This window comes from Ambystoma mexicanum, chromosome 3q (assembly GCF_040938575.1).
Source record: "Ambystoma mexicanum isolate Mex_15411 chromosome 3q, UKY_AmexF1_1, whole genome shotgun sequence".
Classification (NCBI taxonomy): domain Eukaryota; kingdom Metazoa; phylum Chordata; class Amphibia; order Caudata; family Ambystomatidae; genus Ambystoma; species Ambystoma mexicanum.
Window position 1 is genome coordinate 1,271,625,719 of NC_090926.1, and position 16,272 is coordinate 1,271,641,990.

General features: G+C 49.6%; 1 protein-coding gene across 18 annotated transcripts in view; it reads right to left on the reverse strand.

Annotated features, from left to right (window-relative positions):
* Positions 1–6,671, reverse strand: part of CACNA1A (calcium voltage-gated channel subunit alpha1 A) — a 2,932,691-nt gene extending 2,926,020 nt beyond the window's left edge. For 6 of the 18 annotated variants that reach the window (XM_069604317.1, XM_069604315.1, XM_069604313.1 and 3 more), the window contains exon 1: positions 5,317–6,669. In XM_069604317.1, the coding sequence (XP_069460418.1) occupies positions 5,317–5,594 (278 nt within the window). In that variant the 5' untranslated portion in view covers positions 5,595–6,669. Of the gene's footprint in view, positions 1–5,316 lie in introns of all 18 variants that reach the window. The other 12 variants (XM_069604322.1, XM_069604326.1, XM_069604325.1 and 9 more) reach the window with 4 other exon arrangements.
* Positions 6,672–16,272: the final 9,601 nt, after the last annotated feature.

The following is a 16,272-nucleotide window of genomic DNA, read 5'->3' on the forward strand; positions in this document are numbered from 1 at the left end:
GGCCAGACCATCTAAATCAACTAGTGACCCTGAGAGCACTGAGCACTCTCATGCAGAGACAGGAAGAACTAGAATCATTGGGAGGCCAAACACAATCTAACACACAGGCCAGACAATTTAAACCCACTTGGGACCCTGAGCACCCGCTCAGGCACGGACAGGAAGGACTAGATCTATTAGGAAGCTAAGCACAATCCAAACACAGGCCAGACCATCTAAATCCACTAGTGAGCCTGAGCAAACGCTCATATACAGACAGGAAGAACTAGATCGACTGGGAAACCAAGCACAATCCAAACACAGGGCAGACCATCTAAATCTGCTACTGACCCTGAGCAGACGCTCATATACAGACAGGAGGAACTAGATCCATTGGGAAGCCAAGCACAATCTCACACACAGACCAGACCATCTAAATCCACTCGTGAGCCTGAACACACCCTCATGTACAGATAGGAAGGGCTAGATCCACTGGGAAGCCAAGAACACTCTCACACACAGGCCAGGCCATCTAAATCCACTAGTGACCCTGAGCACACTGTAATGTACAAACAGGGTGAAATAGATCCACTGGGAAGCCAAGCACAATCTCACACTCAGATCAGATCATCTAAATCGACTAATGACCCTGAGCATACGCATATTTACAGACAGGAAGAAATAGATCCACTGGGAAGCCAAGCTCAATCTCACACACAGGCCAGATCATGTAAATCCACTTGTGGCCCTGAGGACACTCATGTACAGACAGGAACAACTAGATCCACTAGGAAGCCATGCACAACCTCACACACAGGCCAGACCATCTAAATCCTCTAGTGACCATGACCACACTGGCAAATACAGACAAGAAGAACTACACCCACTGGGAAGCGAAGTGCAATCTCACGCACAGGTCAGACCATCTAAATCCACTAGTCACCCTGAGCACATGCTCATGTACATAGATCCACTAGCAAGCCAAGCACTGTCTAACACACAGGCCAGATCATCTAACTCCACTAGTGACACTGAGCACAGTCCTGTGTACATACAGGAAGAACTAGATCCACTGGGAAACCAAGCACAATCTTACACACAGGACAGACCATCTAAATTAACAAATGACCCTGAGCACACTCTCATGTGCAGACAGGAAGAAATCGGAGGCCAAGCAAAACCTCACACACAGGCCAGACCATCTAAATCCACTAGTGATACTGGGCACAGTCTTGTGTACATACAAGAAGAACTAAAGTGAGCACGTTGTCGGTGAGTTATCCTCCCGGATCCACTAGTGACCCTGGTCACACACTCGTGTACAGACATGAACTAAACCCACTGGTAGGCCAAGGACAATCTCACTCACAGGCCAGAACATCTACATCCATTATTTACCCTGAGCACAGTTTCCTGTACAGACAGGAAGAACTAGATCCACTGGGAAGCCAAACACAATCTCATACACAGTTCGGACGATGTAAATCCACTAGTGACCCTAAACACACTCTCTAGTACAGATAGGAAGAACTTTGGGAAGCTATGCACAACCTCACACACAGACCTAAATCGACGTGTGACCACGAGCACGCCCTCATGTAAGACAGTTAGAACTAGACATACTGAGAAGCCAAGCAAGAATCACACACACAGGCCATATCATCTGCATCCACTAGTGAACCTGGACACACTCAGGTACTGACAGGAAAAACTAGATCCCCTGGAAGGACAAGCTCACACACAGGCCAGACCATCTAAATCAACTAGTGACCCTAAGCACACTCTTGTGTGCAGACAGGAAGTCCTTGAGCCACTAGTAAGCCAAGCTTAATCTCACACACAGGCCTGACCATCTAAATCCACATCATGAGCCTGAGCACACACTCATGTACAGACAGGAGTAACTAGATCCACTGGGAAGCCAAGCATAATCTCACACACAGACCAGACTATCTAAATCCACTAGTGACCCTGAGCACAGTCTCGTGTACAGACAGGAAGAACTAGATCCAGTGGGAAGCCAAGCACAATCTCAGACAGACCAGACCATCTAAATCCACTCATGATCCTGAGCGCATGCTCATACACATACAATGAAGAACTAGATCTACTGGGAAGGGAAGCAAAATCTCACACACAGGCCAGCCCATTTAAATCCACTAGTGACCCAGATCACACTCTCATGTACAGGCAGGAACAGCTAGATCCACTGGGAAGCCAAGAATTATCTGACACACAGGCCTGACCAGCTAAATGCACTAGTGACTCTCAACACACGCTCGTGTATAGACAGGGAGAAATAGATCCACTGGGAAGCCAAGCACAATCTCACACACAGGCCAGACCATCTAAATCCTTCAGTGACCATGATCACACTGGCATGTACAGACAAGAAGAACTACATCCACTGGGAAGCCAAGCACAGTCTAACACACAGGCCTGGCCATCTAAATCCACTAGTGACTCTGAGCACATGCTCAGGTACAGACAGAAAGAACGCAATCGACTGGGAAGCGAAGTGCAATCTCACGCATAGGTCACACCATCTAAACCCACTAGTGACACTGAGCACATGCTCATTTACATAGATCCACTGGGAAGCCAAGTACAGTCTCACACACAGGCCAGACCATCTAAATCAACCAATGACCCTGAGCACACTCATGAGCAGACAGGAAGAACTAGGTCCAATAGGAAGCCAAGCACAATCTCACACACAGGCCAGACCATCGTAATCCACTTGTGACCCTGGGGAGACGCTCGTGTACAGACAGGAAGAACTAGATCCACTGGGAAGCCAAGCACAATCTCACACAGGCCAGACACTCTAAATCCACTCATGATCCTGAACACACGTGCAGATAGGTAGAACTAGGTCGACTTAGAATCCAAGCACAATCTCACACACAGGTCAGACCATCTAAATCCACTAGTGGCACTGAACACACTGTCATGTACAGACAGGAAGAACAAGATCCACTGTGAAGCCAAGGATAATCTCACGCACAGGCCAGAACGTCTAAATGCACTATTGACCCTGAGTACAATCTCATGTACAGACAGGAAGATCTAAAGCCACTGGGAAGCCAAGCAAGAATCTCACACACAGTCATGCCATCTAAATCCACTAGTGACCCTGGACACACTCAGGTACTGACAGGTAAAACTAGATCCCCTGGGAGGACAAGCTCACACACAGGCCAGTCCATTTAAATCAACGAGTGACCCTCAGCACACCCTCATGTACAGACAGGAAGAACTAGATCTACTAGGAAGGCAAGCACTATCTCACACACAGGCCTGACCAGCTAAAACCACTAGTGACCCTCAACACACGCTCATGTACAGACAGAAGAACTAGATCCACTGAGAAGACAAGCAAGAATCTCACACACAGGCCAGACCACCTAAATCGACTTGTGACCCTGAGCACACTCTTTAGTACAGATAGGAAGAACTAGATCCACTGGGAAGCCAAGCAAGAATCTCACACTCAGACCAGACCATCTAAATCCACTAGTGATGCTGGGCACACTCATGTACAGACAGGAAGAACTAGATCCACTGGGAGGCCAAGCACAATCTCACATACCGGGCAAACATTCTAAATCCACTAGTGATGGACTCATATACAGACAGGAATAAATAGATCCACTGTTAAGCCAAGCGCAATTTCACACACAGGCCAGACTATCTAAATCCAATAGTGGCCCTGACCAAAATGTCATGTATGGACAGGAAGAACTAGATCCACTGGGAAGCCAAGCACTTTCTCACACACAAACCAGACAATTTAAATCCACTAGTGGCCTTGAACACACTCTCACATACAGAAAGGAAGAACTAGATCCACTGGGAAGCCAAACCCAATCTCACACACAGACTTGTCCATCTAAATCTGCTAGTGACCCTGAGCAAACTCTCACGTGCAGACGGGAAGAACTAGATCCACTACGGAGCCAAGAACAAACTCAAACACAGGCCTGACTAAATCCATTCAGGAGCCAGACCATACGCTCATGTACAGACAGGAAGGACTAGTTCCACTGGGAAGTCGAGATTAATCTCACACACAGGCCAGACCATCTAAATGCACTAGTGACCCTGAGTACAATTGCATGTACAGACAGGAATAACTAGCTCCACTTGGAAGCCAGGAACTATCTCACACACAGGCCTGACCATCTAAATCCACTAGTGACTCTGGGCACATGCTCATGTACAGACAGGAAGAACTAGATCCACTGGAGACAACAAAGATGGCTCTGGAGGTAGACCAGGCAAGAAACATTCACTGTAAACACACCAGGCCAGATCAATTGGCAGGCATGAAGGCTCAGAGTTACAAGTCAATACAGCCTTATTGACAAAACACAGCTATATTTGTTATTGCCTTGGTCAGCCAGGAATGACCATGGTATGCAGACGAGGCTGACTGTTTTTTTTTTCGGTGATTAATTCATCCACAAATTCGATCAGTACCTGTTCTAACCTATATAGGCAAGACTAGCCCTATCGACTGGTAGAACCAACATTGATGGGTAGCTGTAAGCACGGGAAACCATCTGCTACAACATGCGGTCTAACCGATAAGGTAGTCAAATCGTGGGGAAAACAGCCACAGAGGTCCTTTCTGTCAACATCACACATTCTACATTCTCCTCTTGAAGCCACTCAATGGTAAGACATTTTGTGCAACCCTGTGGAAGCGAGTTACGCCAGCCAATGGTCACCGGATGACCCCCCAAATACAGCTAGAGACCATCTACTTGCGTGCAATGTCAGGACTGAGTACTTCCCAAGAGAGCCGAAGCAAGCGCAAGCGGCATTTTCCTTCTCTGCGTCCACCCTGCACAGCCCACTGCTTTCCTTCACGCATGCACACTCTACATCTATCCCTAGCCCTCCTCAATCGCTGCAAACCAGCAAGTCAGCACATTCTAAATGAAGACGAGAATACTCGCCAACCCTCAGTGAACATGAACATATTGTGGCCTAGACTTTGCCCCTTCAGCCACTCACGAGTTAATAGCTCGTCATAATGTCCAACCGATCAGCCCAAGGGACAGCCCTCACATGTTGGAAGTCATTCTGTAAAAACAGGCGCAAATCGGTTCCTAGCGGAACAACCTTTCACCCAGTGGTCTGGTTGGAGTAACGCTTTCAACACCCAGCACCAGCGGTATGACCCATCATCTCCAAGATATGTTCCCAGTTTAGCTTTACCCCACCACCATACACATCGATTGCCCTTACGGCCCCCACTCTTTCCCTCCGACCTCTCCTCCATTTACCCTCTTACCTCCCTTGTCATCCAAGTTTTGGTGAAAAGGATATGGCCATTCGGTGATCTTTTTGGCGTATTTCCTCACCACGTTGTCCTCGCTGAAGAGGAAGAGGGAGCGGTTGACGGTGAAGCAGTTCTGTCGGACGGGAATGGGGTTGTAGAGGGCCATGGTCCGGGCTCTCTGCGCCATCGACTGTTTGTACATCCTTTGGGCCCCTGGCGGTCCGCCCTGCCGGCTGCCCCCACGTCCGGCGCCGCCCGCCGCCCCGGCTCCCCCACCGCTGATCCCGCCATACCGGGACGGCACCTCGTCTCCGAACCGAGCCATCCTGTAAAGAGCAAAGGGCGAGCGTTACGATGCGCTGGGGAAAGAGAAGGGGTGCGGCAGTCGCTCCACATCACATCCCATGGAGCGGCTGCAGGTCAGCTCAGACTCATAGGCGAGGGGCAGTGGTCATAGCATAGGCGGCTCCTGGCATCCTCCCTCGCCCACCCCCCGGGGGTGGTAACAGGACCAAAAGCTGTGTGGAGACAAACGAAGCAGAGATGGACTAGCGGAGCGATTGGCGAAGAAGCAATGCGGTCCTCCTGCCTGCCTCCCTGCCTGCGTCCTGCTCAGCTCTGCATCCTGGGCAGTTTCGCTCTGCGCTGCAATGGGTGCATGGCAGGCGTCGACACGATGCCACGGGGAATACGACCACCGACGCGGTCAGCCGGTCACCTTCCCATCATCTTTGCACGCAATATAGAAAAAGGAAAAGCTGCAATTCTTTGGCTCAGGCAGGGGCCCGCCTCCCTCCCCTTCAGAGCGGTGTCAATTCGTCGTCTTCTGTCTGCACCGACATTGGGGTTTTTCGTGGGGTCTGGATGTCGGCGCTGAAAGCTCGCAAAATCCCAAAATGTCAATAAAAAATGCAAAAAGCCAGAGGTCTGTGACGTCCAGCATGGGATCAGAAGGCGCTGGCGGGTGCTGCAATGCTGGGCATCTTGTGCCCTCTCCCAGATGGATGGAAGATGGAGAGGAGGTGGAGGAGGGAGAGAAGGAGGAGGAAGGAATGGAAGGGTCTGATGCTCCGGCAGGTTGAGCTGGAATGAGCAGCCCGTAATCAGCGCAAGACTCCAGCCCCATCCCAAAGACAGAGAGTCAGCGCGGCTCAGCTGACACCATCCACCCAATGACAACCTCCACAAACCCACTGGAGTTTCTGGGGGTGGGGGAGGCGGTCGCTACAGCACTGCTAGCTGCAGAGAGCTGTGTTGGGGGAGCTGTGCAGTGTGCGGGGCAGCTGCAGTGGGAAGATGGACGGCGAGAAATGTGCAGGAGCAAAGGTGTGCGGGTGCACTGGGGATGCATCCAGGACGGGGAATGTGTAGAGGCTGTGCGTTGGGTGTAGTGCAGGGGCGAGGATGTGCATGGAGAGACGGAGAGGGAAAAGATTGAAGTGCAGAGAGAAACGATGCAATGGGAGGATGTGTGCAGTGGTGACGTGCAGGATAGGACATGTGCCAAACGAGAGAGAGGTGCAAATGGAGACATTCAGAGGCAGACGTGAAGGGGGCGAGGGCAGAGGAGCAGTGACGAGATGTGTAGTGAGCGCACGTGCAAAGGGAAGGTGCCCACAGGAGAGTATTGCAGAGCGAGATGTGGGGGACGGGTGTTGAGAAGTGTAGAGGAGAAGATGTACAAGGGTGCCCATTCCAGGGCATTATGGAGAACAGGCAGACGGGCGAGACCCAGAGGAACGTGGAAGCACTGAGCTGCAGAAAGGAAGGTATACAGGGGGTGTCAGTGGAAGGTACCAGAAGACTGCAAGCGGGGAGGGGGCAAGGATGGTCACTGGAAAGTGTCAGCCCCAGAGCTGCTGGAGGGGAGGGGCAGCGATCTATCAGCGGAAGGTACCAGACTGGAGTGTTAGGGAGGGAAGAGGCACAGTCTAGTGTCCGTGGAAGATTGCAGTCCAAAGGCTACAAGGTGATAGGAGCAACGATGGTCAGAGGGGTGGGACTATCAGTCTTAAGGCTGCAGGTTGAGAGGGGAACGAACGTACATCTCTGTCCCAAGGCAGCCTCCTTCCACTAGTGAGAAGGCTAATCGGAACATTTTGTGCGGGTTCTACCCCAGCTATAGCAGTCGCGGTAGACAAGCGATCAGTATGTTGTTCCAGTCCCAGCATCCTGCGTGGTAGCCAGACATTGATGAGCTTTGATCCCAGCTGCCCGACGCTGATGGGCATGGACTCCAGCAACCTGGCAGTGGTACGGAAGACTGAATGTCACAGCGTCCTGGCAGTGGTTCAAAGACACTGGTGGGCATGGAGTCTGGCATGCTGTTAGTTACAGCAACCTGGCAGTGGTTCCCTGAAACTGATGGGCATTGGGCCTAGGCTGTTAGGTACAGCATTCTGCCACTGCTGTTCAAGCACTGAGTGCAATGGAGTCAAGGCTATGAGTTAAGCATTCTGCCATTGCTGTCCAGACAGTGATGGGCACGGAGTCCGGCATGCTGTTAGTTACAGAAACCGGGCAGTGGTACGGAGGACTGAATGTCACAGAGTCCTGGCTGTCAGTCACAGCATCCTGGCAGTGGTTCCAGACACTGGTGGGCCTGGAGTCCAGCATGCTGTTAGTTACAGCAACCAAGAAGTGGATTCCAGACACTGATGGGCATTGGGCCTAGCCTCTCAGTTACAGTATTCTGCCACTACTGCTCAGGCATTGAGGGGAATGGAGACCAGGCTATAACTTAAGCATTCTGGCATTGTTGTCCAGACACTGATGGGCATGGAGTCCTGCATGCTGTCAGTCACAGCATCCTGGCAGTGGTTTCCAGACACTGATGGGCATAGGGCCTAGGCTGTCAGCTACAGCATTCTACCTCTGCTGTTAACGAATGGAGGGGAATGGAGTGCAGGCTATTAGTTCAGCATTCTCCCATTGCTGTCCAGGCACTGATGGGCCTGGAGTCCAGCATGCTGTTAGTTACAGCAACCTGGCAGTGGTTCCCAGACACTGATGGGCATTGGGCCTAGGCTGTCAGTTACAGAATTCTGCCACTGCTGTTCAAGCACTGAGGGGAATGGAGACCAGGCTACAACTTAAGCATTCTGGCATTGTTGTCCAGACACTGATGGGCATGGAGTCCTGCATGCTGTCAGTCACAGCATCCTGGCAGTGGTTTCCAGACACTGATGGGCATAGGGCCTATGCTGTCAGCTACAGTATTCTGCCTCTGCTGCTCACGAACAGCGGGTAATGGAGTACAGGCTATTAGTTCAGCATTCTGCCATTGCTGTCCAGGCACTGATGGGCATGGAGTCCGGCATGCTGTTAGTTACAGCAACCTGGCAGTGGTTCCCAGACACTGATGGGCATTGGGCATAGGCTGTCAGTTACAGCATTCTGCCACTGCTGCTCAAGAACTGAGTGGAATGGAGTGTGGGGTGCATTTAATCTCTTTCACTGGAAAAAACGCATTTAAACACTGCCACCAAAAACGGCCATGCTTTGCTTTCCCTGTCACATGAGGGGCAAGCAGTTGAACACTGTAACCCAAATATGGCCCTGCGTTGCTTTCATTTCACCATTTCACCTGAATGACAAGAATTTATGCACTGCATCCAAAAACGGCTCTGCGTTGCTTTCATTTCACCTGAATAACAAGCAGTTGAACACTGAAATCCAAGTACTGCATCCAAAAACGGCCCTGTGTTGCTTTTCTTTCACCTGAATAACAAAAAGTTATCTACTGCATCCACAAAAATGACCTTGTTTTACTTTTAATTCACATGAGGGCCAAGAATGTCGACACTACAACCAGACACGGCTTTTGATTTCCCTCTCATTTGAACAGCAGCCCTTGAAACACTGCAAACGAAAAACGGCTTGGCTTTTTCTTTTGTTCATATCAAATCAGAGAACCGTGTGAAAGGGGGCCTACCCCTCATTGTCAATGGATCAACAGCGAATGCAAACTTGCTCAAAAAGGTGAAATTAAAGATTCCCATGACATACAAGACAAACATTAGATGAAAAAACAGCTTGCACACGTGTGCAAAAAGAAAAATGGTTTTAAAATGCCACAGTGAAAAGCTAGCACTGCTCGCACAGAAATGTCAGGGAAATATGCTGTGGGGGGCTTGACTAAAGCAATGTACATTATGTTTCCACCAACAAGACTTCAATCACCTTTGAAGAGGCACAGAATACAGGAAAAACCAGTTTGGGCTAGGCAGGAAACATCGCAATTAGAGGCCCGCTTCCGCACTGGAAGTCGCACCTACATGTGAGGCATCCTGCAGTAACATGTAATGCTATGGAGGGCATCATAATTCCCTGCTCTGCTTCACTTGAGGGCAGGGGCTCAGGGATTTCAAAGGAGGCCAAGTGTGTCTAAAGCTTGACTAGGAGGTGTGAGCTCATTCCTGCACCCACTACCAAGAACAAACTGACAACTTCAAAGGGGGGGTCACACAAATATCTGGTCACTGGCTGTGGGGGATGTAGCACCCCTCCCACAGAGGGGGACCGATCCTCCCAATTGACATTAAAGGACTGATTTCATTTTTAGGCTTTTTTTCACAGCAATTGGAATGAGAAATAATTTCGTTTTGTGCTATGTTTTTATGTAATTTCCAGGCGGTTTTAAAGAGATAAAGTGCATTTTACTAGGACTTTGGAGACTGAAATGGCCAGTTAGAACTGTTTTGTGGCTGATCTAAAAATGGGACAAATATGACAATTGGTGGAAAGATGGGAAATGAGATTAGGAACATGCTTGATCAATTGCAGATTTATAACTGTTATACATTTTGTGAAAAGGACAGAAATGTGTCACCAGGCTATGCTACATCATACAGAGTTGGCGACTGACTTACCTAATTCCCTATGACCAATTTAAACCACATATCTAATGCATATGACATGGTCTAGTAGAACTATGAAATTATGAGACATAACTGCTTTTTGTCAAAAAGTGGCCAAGAGAACAAAGAATGGTTGGGAATGAATGCAAAAAAAACATATGGTGCTCTCTTCCCTTGAACCAATCATGCCAGGGAGTGGAGAGAGGAATGTTAAACTGTCCTATCCGAGCGGTAGGGATAACTACAGAGTACTCCCCCTAGATTGTAAAGTTGGTGATGTAATTTGTGCTATATAAGGGGGCTGTACTAGGTCAGAGGACACACACAAAATCCGGGGAGACAGGAGAAGGAGGACGGAGAGGAGGTGGCTGACCCTTACCATCTTTGAGAGTGTAGTGACTAGACCCCTTGCCTAGCTGTCCAGAGTGTCCTGAGATCCAGCTGGCTTTCCAGAAACCCAAACCAAGGCAGAGCTCAGTGAGCAGACCCCTTGCCTAGCTGTCCAGAGTGTCCTGAGATCCAGCTGGCTTTCCAGAATCCAAACCAAGGCTTACTTTGTTAGTAGCAAATACCCCAGCCCTAAATTGCATAAGCCCTTCCTTTTGTAGCATTGCACCCAATTTTAACCCCATTGAAAACCCCAAATTGCCAGTGTAATTCAGTCACCTTCCCATAGAAGAATCTATTGTTAGCCTGTGTATGTTAGCATCTCGCCTTTAAAAACCTCTCAGTGTCTGTGTAAATCCTTTGTATATTTTTAAGTAAATCAATTAATTCCCCCATTGAAATTCACGGTACAAGATGGTTGAAATTCGAAATTAACCACCTTGTCCCTAGTGTCTTTCTTTAATTATTGTAGTCATTAAAGTGTTGCCTCAAAAGAATTAGTCTCCTTGTAACTGAAAACCGAGTTTGTCCATGTATTGTGTGCATCACCTCACAAATTCCTATTTGCATCTGTCCTATTAAAACCCCAAACCGCAGTCCCATTGAGAGCATTTGCTTCTGTCCTCGTCATTGAAAACCGATTTTCCTATTCTGAGTTGAACCCCTTCCCTGTCACTGTAAATCCAGTGTAAAACGAATTTCCATTTGCCATTATATGTTTCGCTTTTGCATTTGCTTTCTCCCAAAACCGATTTTCCCATTTCATTTCTACTTAGGCATGGTGTGCTGATGAGTACTAGCTAAGCTTCCCTATCTCCTCAAGTGTAAGCAACACACATTTCCTATAATTTTGTCCCCTAGCAATTGTGAATAATAATCAAAATCCCATACTGCCATTTTGCTCCAAAAACGGGTTTTCACTTTCTTTGCTGACTTCCCATCTTGGGGTGGTGGGCTTTACCCCAAATCCGATTTTCCTCTCTCTATTCCTATTCCTTGCCACTGCCTTCCATTCAAAGGAATCAAGTTAGCTGATGTTTGGGGGTGAGTGTGGCAGGAGGAAGTGCTAAACGTTGGTGTGATCTCTTTATAAAATTGTTCTTTTTCTGTGTTGCCATTAAAGATTGTGTGAATTGTAACCGGATATCTAAACGTAATTGTTTTGTAGTGATTAGTGCATTTGTGTTGCCACAACATTGGTGGCTGTGAAATTGTTTGTTGATTATTTTCCTTTTTCATTAAATAAAAAATGTATACATATCTTATTGATACACACTGGCCTGATTCCTGGTCCATTGTGACATGGGGTGTTTGTGGAGGTTGGGTTCGAGACGGGTTGGAGGCCTACTCAAACAGGAAAGAACCTGTGGTTTATTAAAAATAAAAAGCGCTTTATTGTACGCCACATTCATTGTCGGGGAAGGAGTCCCTGGCTGGAGTGTGCCGTGTAATAAAACTGTGACAGGAGTCCAGGCTATTAGTTAAGCATTCTGCCATTGCTGTCGAGATACTGATGGGCATGAAGTTCCGGCGTGCTGTTAGTTACAGCAACCTGTGAGTGGTTCCCAGGCACTGATGGGGATTGGGCCTAGACTGTCAGTTACAGCATTCTGCCCACTGCTGCTCAGGCACTGAGGGGAGTGCAGTCCAGTCTATTGGTTAAGCGTTTTGACATTACTTCCCAGGCTCAGATGGGCATGGAGGTCAGGCCCCCAGTTACAGCATTCTGCCATTGCAGCCCAGGCTCATATGGGCATGGAAGTCAGCCTCTGAGGTACAGCATTCTGCCATTACAGCCCAGACTCAGATGGGCATGGTGGTCAGCCTCCCAGTTACAGCGTTCTGACACTGCTGACCAGGCAGTGATGGGCATGGAGTCCGGCATGTTGTTAGTTACAGCAACCTGACAGTGGTTCCAAGACACTGATGGGGATTGGGCCTAGACTGTCAGTTACAGCATTCTGCCACTGCTGGCTGCTCAAGCACTGAGGGAAATGGAGTCAGGGTTATTAGTTAAGCATTCTGCCATTCCTTCCCAGACACTGATGGGCATGGAGTCCGGCATGCAGTTAGTTACAGCAACCTGGCAGTGGTTCCCAGACACGCATGGGCACTGGTCCTAGGCTGTTAGTTACAACATTCTGCCATTGCTGCTCCAGCACTGAGGGTAGTGAAGTCCAGGCTCTTAGTTACGGATACTGCCATTGCTGTCCAAACACTGCTGGTCATGGAGTCGGACATGCTGTCAGTCACAACATCCTGCCACTAGTTCCCATACACTGTTGGGCATGGAGTCCGGCATACTGTTAGTTACAGCACACTGGCAGTGGTTCCCAGACATTGATTGGCATTGGGCCTAGGCTGTCAGTGACAGCTGCCTACCACCTCTGCTCAAGCACAGAGGGGAATGGGGTCTGGGCTATTAGTTAGGCATTCTACCATTGCTGTCCAGACACCGATGGGCATGGAGTCTGGCATGTTGTTAGTTACAGCAACCTGGCAGTAGTTCCCAGACGCTGATGGGCATGGGGCCTAGGCTGTCCGTTACAACATTCTGCGACTGCTCCTCAAGCACAGAGTGTAATGGAGTCAGGGCTATTAGTTAAGCATTCCACCATTGCTGTCTAGACACTGATGGGCATGGAGTCCGGCATGCTGTTAGTTATAGCAACCTGTAAGTGGTTCCCAGACACTGATGGGCATTGGGCCTAGGCTGTCAGTCACATCATTCTGCCACTGCTGCTTAATTACTGAGGGGAATGGAGTCCAGGCTATTAGTTAAGCATTCAGGCATTGCTGTCCAGACACTGATGGCCATGGAGTTCAGCATGCTGTTAGTTACAGTAACCTGTCAGTGGTTTCCGGACACTGATGGGGATTGGACCTAGGCTGTCAGTTACAATTTTCTGAAACTGCTGCTCAAGTACGGATGGGAACGAAGCCCAGGCCATTAGTTAAACATTCTGCAACTGCTATCCACACACTGATGGGCCTGGAGTCCAGCATGCTGTTAGTTACAGCAACCTGGCAATGGTTCCCAGACACCGATGGGGATTGGGCCTACGCTGTCAGTTACAACATTCTGCCACTGCTGCTAATGGCACAGATGGGAATGGAGCCCAGGCTATTAGTTAAGCATTCTGCCATTACTGCCTAGACACTGATGGGCATGTAGTTCGACATGCTGTTAGTTACATCAACCTGTCAGTGGTTCCCAGACACCGATGAGCGAGCTTCGGGCCTAGGCTGTCAGTTACAGCATTCTGCCACTGCTGCTCAAGCACTGAAGGGAATGGAGTCCAGACTATTAGTTAAGCATTCTACCATTGCTGTCAGACATTCATGGGCATGAACACCGACATGCTATTAGTTACAGCAACCTGGCCGTGGTTCCCAAATGAGAATGGAGACCTGACTGCCAGTTACAGTATTCTGCCATGCTCAGATGGGCATGGAAGCCAGTCTCCCTGTTAAAGCATTCTGCCATTGCTGCCTAGGAAGTGATGTGCATGGAGTCCTGGCTGCCAGTTACAGCATTCTATCATTGCTGCCCAGGCTCAGGTGGGCAAAGAGGCCAGGCTCCCAGTTACAACATTCTGCCATTGCTGCCCAGGCAGTGATGGGCATGGAGGCCAGGCTCCCAGTTACAGCATTCTGCCATTGCTGCCCAGGCTCAGATGGGCATGGAGTGTGGCATGCTTTTAGTTACAGCAACCTTTCAGTGGCTCCCAGACACTCATGGGCATTCGGCCTAGGCTGTCAGTTACAGCCGTCTGCCACTGCTGCTCAAGCAATGAGGGGAATGGAGTCCAGGCTATTAGTTAAGCATTTTACCATTGCTGTCCGAACACTGATGGGCATGGAGGCCAGGCTCCTGTCAGTCGCAGCATCCTGGCAGTGGTTCCCAAACACTAATGGGGATTGGGCCTAGACTGTCAGTTACAGCATTCTGCAACTGCTTCTCAAGCACTGGGGGGAATGGAGTCAGGGCTATTAGTTAAGCATTCTGCCATTGCTGTCCAGACACTGATGGGCATGGAGTCCGGCATGCTATTAGTTACAGCAATCTGGCAGTGGTTCAAAGACACTGATTGGCATTGGGCCTAGACTGTCAGTTACAGCATTCTACCACAGCTGCTCAAGTACGTGAGGGGAATGGAGTGCAGGCTATTAGTCAAGCATTCTGCCATTGCTGTCCAGACACTGATGGGCATGGATACCGGCATGCTGTTAGTTACAGCATCCTGGCAGTGGTCATTGGGCCGAGGCTGTCAGTTACATCATTCTGCCACTGCTGATCAAGATCTGAGGGGAATGAAGCCAGGGCTATCAGTTAATCATTATTACATTGCTGTCCAGAAACTGGTCAGCAGGGAGTCTGGCATGCTATTAGTTTCAGCATCCTGGAAGTGGTTCCCAGACACTGATGGGCATTGTTGCCCAGTCACAGAATGGCATGGGGACCAGACTCCTAGTTATAGCATTCTGCCATTGCTGCCCACGCAGTGATGGGCATGGAGTCCTGCTGCCATTGACACCATTCTTGCATTGCTGCCCTGACTGAGATGGGCATGGAGGCCAGGCTCCCAGTTACAGCATTCTGCCATTGCTGCCCAGGCTCAGATGGGCATGGAGGCCAGGCTCCCAGTTACACAATTCTGCCATTGCAGCCCAGGCTTAGATGGGCATGGAGGTCAGCCTCCCAGTTACAGCGTACTGCCATTGCTGCCCAGGTAGTGCTGAGGATGGAGTCACGGCTACCAGTTACAGCGTTCTTCCATTGCTGCCCAGGCTCAGATGGGCATAGAGGCCATGCTCCCAGTTGCCGAATTCTGCCATTGCTGCCCAGGCTCAGATGGGCATGGAGGTCAGCCTACCAGTTACAGCGTTCTGTCATTGCTGTCCTGGCAGTGATGGGGATGGAGTGTTGGCTGCCAGTTAAAGTATTCTGACATTGTTGCCCAGGCAGTGATGGGGATGGAGTCCAGGCAATCGTGCTTTTTATGGACTGGGGGCAGAAAATTTCAGCGTCATGTTCCATCTCGCTGTCTTCGCTCTCAGTCAGCCCTAGTGGTCTCTGTTTCTCGTGTTAGACTTTCCCGCGGGCGTGCTTTTTTGGTGGTTGCAGTCAGGGCCTGGAATGTCCTTCCTCTTCGTGCCACGGCTGCCCACCTCACCTTTCGCCGCTCTTTGAAAACGGTGTTTTGAACCTTCCTATAAAATTGTTGCCTACTCGCTGCCAGTGCCATAATGCCTTCGGGCGAATGCACACTTAACAAGTGCCTTTAACATAACATAACATTACAGTTACAGCATTCTGCATTGCCACCCAGGCAGTGATGGGCATATTGTCCCTGTTGCCAGTTACAGCATTCTGCCATTGCCGCCCAGGCTCAGATGGCCATGGAGTCCTGGCTGCCAGTTACAGCATTCTGCCATTGTTGCCCAAGCAGTGATGGGCATGGAGTCCTGCCTGCCATTGACATAATTCTGCCATTGTTGCCCAGGCTCAGATGACCATGGAGGCCAGGCTCCCAGTCACAGCATTCTGCCATTGCTGCCCAGGCAGTGATGGGCATAGAGTCCTGTTTGCCAGTTACAGCATTCTGCCATTGCTGCCCAAGTTCAGATGGGCATGGAGGCCAGACTCCCAGTTACAGCATTCTGCCATTGCTGCGCAGGTTCAGATGGGCATGGAGGTCAGCCTCCCAGTTACAGTGTTCTGGCATTGCTGTCCAGACTCTGATGTGCATGGCG